Below are 4,066 nucleotides of genomic sequence, written 5' to 3'. Positions count from 1 at the left end.
TGCAGTAATCTAAAAGAGAGAACTGAGGCTATAAATGCAAACACACACACACAGACACACACGCACACTCACACTTCATAAATGCACTAAATGAAGAAGTTCCGAAGTATGGAAATTTTAGCCCAAAATGTGCTATATTTTAATTTAAAAAACAACTGAGAATGCGCATAGTCAGGATATTTGACATATAAGATAATAAATGCTGCAGAACCAGAGCTAAAATAAGGGCATCTGCACTCTGTTGACATTATGTGATCTAATTTAAAATCTAGAATTAATATATGACTTCTGAAATGCCTTATGAATTGAACTGTAGCCCTGTAAAATCCATATGTTGAAGTGCTAAACTCTAGTACCTCAAAATGTGACCTTATTTGGAAATAGAGTCTTTGCAGATAATTAAGTTAAAAATAAGACAGTCGCCTTTTCGGCTGGAACCGCCGTCTTCCAGTAATTCGCCAAAATGACGAACACAAAGGGAAAGAGGAGAGGCACCCGATATATGTTCTCTAGGCCTTTTAGAAAACATGGAGTTGTTCCTTTGGCCACGTATATGCGAATCTCTAAGAAAGGTGATATCGTAGACATCAAGGGAATGGGTACTGTTCAAAAAGGAATGCCCCACAAGTGTTACCATGGCAAAACTGGAAGAGTCTACAATGTTACCCAGCATGCTGTTGGCATTGTTGTAAACAAACAAGTTAAGGGCAAGATTCTTGCCAAGAGAATTAATGTGCGTATTGAGCACATTAAGCACTGTGAGAGCCGAGATGGCTTCCTGAAACGTGTGAAGGAAAATGATCAGAAAAAGAAAGAAGCCAAAGAGAAAGGTACCTGGGTTCAACTGAATCGCCAGCGTGCTCCACCCAGAGAAGCACACTTGGTGAGAACCAGTGGGAAGGAGCCTGAGCTGCTGGAACCTATTCCCTATGAATTCATGGCGTAATAGGTGTTAAAATAAATAAATAAATAAAAGACCTCTGGGCTGAAAAGAAAAAAAAAAAAAAACAATAAGGCAGTCAGGGTGAGCCCTAATTCAATACGACTGAGTGTACATAAAAGTGTCTTTTTTTAAAAGATATAAAACATACAAAATTTATTTTGTGACTTACAGCAAGACTTAAAATTTTGAAGAAATCAACAGTTCAAAATTTTCAGCTTTCTTTGATAAACTGAGAAATAGCTAAGTAATGAACCATTTAGACCCCTTCTCAGAACTGATATACAAACAGAAATTAGAGGTGACTTCCTAGATGTCTTCTTAGTTAAGGAAGGTAATATAGCTACAGTAACACTACAACTTAAACTAGCATCCTTCTCATTACTTGTGATGGTTAATTTCATGTTTCAACTTGGCAAGGTCATACTACCTAGTTATTTAGTTAAACACAAATCTAAATATTGCTGTGAAGGTACAACACTCCCTCTTTATCTGTGGAGGATACATTCCAAGACCCCTAGGGGATGCCTGAAACCCTGAATAGTACTGAACCCAATTGCTGTCAATTGGAATGTATTTCTTTTCCTGTCTCACAGCCACAAATTTAATGCCTTTTCCATCTTAGCTAGTGCTTACCATGTACCATGGCCATAACGTTTTCAATTTGAAGTTCTACATCAAAACTAGCACAAATTTCTTTTTCCTTCTTCACAATCTCATTGATAGAAAATTCATTATTATTGTAGATCTTAGCAACCTCAACATACAAACTGTTTTTTTTTATTTATTTATTTATTGAGTCAATAACTTTGACCTTTTCATCTCAAGGAAACACCTGACAGAATTTCTTCGGCCTATCTGAATTTCCAATATCACTACCCTTGCAATCTGGGGTCATTATTAAGTAAAATAAGAGTGACTTGAACACAAACACTGCAGTACCATGACAGTAGATTTGATAACTGAGAAGGCTACTGAGTGACTAAGGGGTGGGAGAGTAGGGAGTGTGGAGATGCTGGACAAAGGAAGGATTCCCATCCCAGGTGGAACTGAGTGAGACAATTTACAATTTTATGGTGCTACTCAGAAGGTTGCACAATTTAAAACTTATGAATTATTTGTTTCTGCAGTTTTTCATTTTATAGTTTTGAACTGTGGGTAGCTGAAACTGAGGGAAGGAAATCCACAGATAAGGGAGAAAATACTGTATTTTGTAGATATGGTTACTATCAGTTAACTTTAAGTAAAGGAGATTACAATCAGTCAGTTTGATGGGCCTCATCCAATCAGTTGAAAGCCTTAACGGCAAACATTGAGGTGTCCTGGAAAAGAAATTCTGCCTCAGGACTGCAGCATTATTCCTGCTCAAATTTCCAGCTGTCCAGCCTGCTCTACAGATGTTGGAGTTGCCAGCCTCCACAATCACGTGAAGAATTCCTTTAAAAACAGACACACACATAAAGATATATGCAAACCATTTCCTTAAAAAATAAAATGAAACAAAAAAACATATATATATGGTCATATAGAAACTATATATCTTGTATCTATCTATCTATCTATCTATCTATCTATCTATCTATCTATCTACTTTCCTATCTATCTATCTAGTTTCTGTTTCTCTGGAGAACCCTGCTGATACATTACCTAACTTCAAAATGTAGTCTGTCTTTTATAACATTTCTAGGCTAAACAGATCATTGAGCATGTATTTAAATTATATCCAGTGATGAATATATAAGTATGTATATTCATGGAACAAATATACCGATTGCATTCTTTTGTTATAAAGTAACATCTTGTTTTTGGTCGCCGACACCGGAAGTTGATGCTCTTGATAGACATTGTATTGTCAATACTCCTTCCAGCCATTGTCTGGGCACTCAAAGTGGTAGCACACATTTGTTAACAGAACCATTTCTGGTATCCCCACAAATGTCAAATTATGGTTTTATAAGAACTATGGTTTCTTATGAGATTTTGAAAATGCTCGTAAGTTTGACAATGACTGAAAAATGAACATAAACAAATGCCTCAGCATTTCCATTTTCAAAGGATTCAAAAGTCATTCATAAAAGGTTATAGAATAGTGACTACTCTAATGCTTTTGTGTAATTAAATTAATTTTACCTTTTAAGAAATTAGTAAATACAATACCATAATTGTGAGCCACCTTTTCATCAAGTACCAAAACTCCTCTAAGCGAAGTTTGGAGTAGACAGATAAGATTTTAAATTCTTGCAATTTCAGTAAAGATTGCAATTTTTTCCATGTACTCAAAAAGGCCTTAAGCATATAGACCATTATAAATAGTGAATAGGAAAGATTGTTTGACATAGGGTTATCTCCTTTTCATTTATCTCCCTAGACCCATCTCCTCATGCGAGTGCCCTCTGGCCTTATTTCCATTGGTAATAATCTGTAATTTCTGCTATTTTCTCTTTTCAATACCACTAAAGAGTCAGATTTTCCTTAGGCCATATTACCTATTTATAGCCGTTTAGAACATTTTATACCAATCGGCACTTTGGAGCTGTATCTGGCAGCATAAGTAGCATTTACAGGGTTTCTGTAGACTTTTATTACACAGTGTGACATTAGATTGATGGACTGTCTCAGTCTTATTCCCTGTCAATTGTACACTGATCCATGACAGCATAATGGATATGTGACAGTGTTTGGAAGGGTGAGAGCTACTACAATAACATTTGGGGAGGATGGATATCAGAGTTCCTTTTAATACTCTTCTTAATTTTCCCTTCACATTAAAATTTTTAAAAGCTGCCAACATTGGATATGCCAATTTTCTTCATCAGAAAAAAAAAACAGTACCTGTTTTAGACAAATGGTATTAAGTTTGATGGCAAAATAGCTGTCAATCATGCCGCACAGGGCTATTAGGCATTCCCCATAGCAAAGAGACTTCCAAGGACCCTTTCAGAAGGGAATCATGTTATGCTCCAGTCTGGGCCAAAGGTTATTACATCCAGGAAGAAATTCTCTGTTGAGGGAGGAGAAGAAGAAGGGTTTACTGCTCTTAAAGTAGGGAATTACTCAGGACTTGCCTGAGGAGATAGTTGAAGCTTCCTCTAAGCAAGCTGTTCCAAGGAGCATGCCTCTGTGACT

At 36.4% G+C, this 4,066-nt stretch overlaps 1 protein-coding gene across 1 annotated transcript; it reads left to right on the top strand.

Annotated features, from left to right (window-relative positions):
- The first annotated feature begins 412 nt into the window (after positions 1-412).
- LOC117093844 (60S ribosomal protein L21-like) lies at positions 413-1,008 on the top strand. Its single transcript, XM_033229308.1, has one exon. It carries the CDS (start codon positions 464-466, stop codon positions 944-946), a length of 483 nt encoding a protein of 160 aa, XP_033085199.1. The 5' UTR covers positions 413-463; the 3' UTR covers positions 947-1,008.
- The last annotated feature ends 3,058 nt before the right edge of the window (positions 1,009-4,066 follow it).

The sequence above is a fragment of the Trachypithecus francoisi genome, unplaced genomic scaffold (genome assembly GCF_009764315.1).
Source record: "Trachypithecus francoisi isolate TF-2019V2 unplaced genomic scaffold, Tfra_2.0 Lachesis_group12, whole genome shotgun sequence".
Classification (NCBI taxonomy): Eukaryota; Metazoa; Chordata; class Mammalia; order Primates; family Cercopithecidae; genus Trachypithecus; species Trachypithecus francoisi.
Note: the sequence above shows the minus strand (reverse complement) of the source record. Positions and strands in the feature narration are given on the sequence as shown.

Excerpts from the sequence above, each read along its gene's own strand:
- LOC117093844 (XM_033229308.1), top strand. The coding sequence starts at position 464 with ATGACGAACACAAAGGGAAAGAGGAGAGGCACCCGATATATGTTCTCT.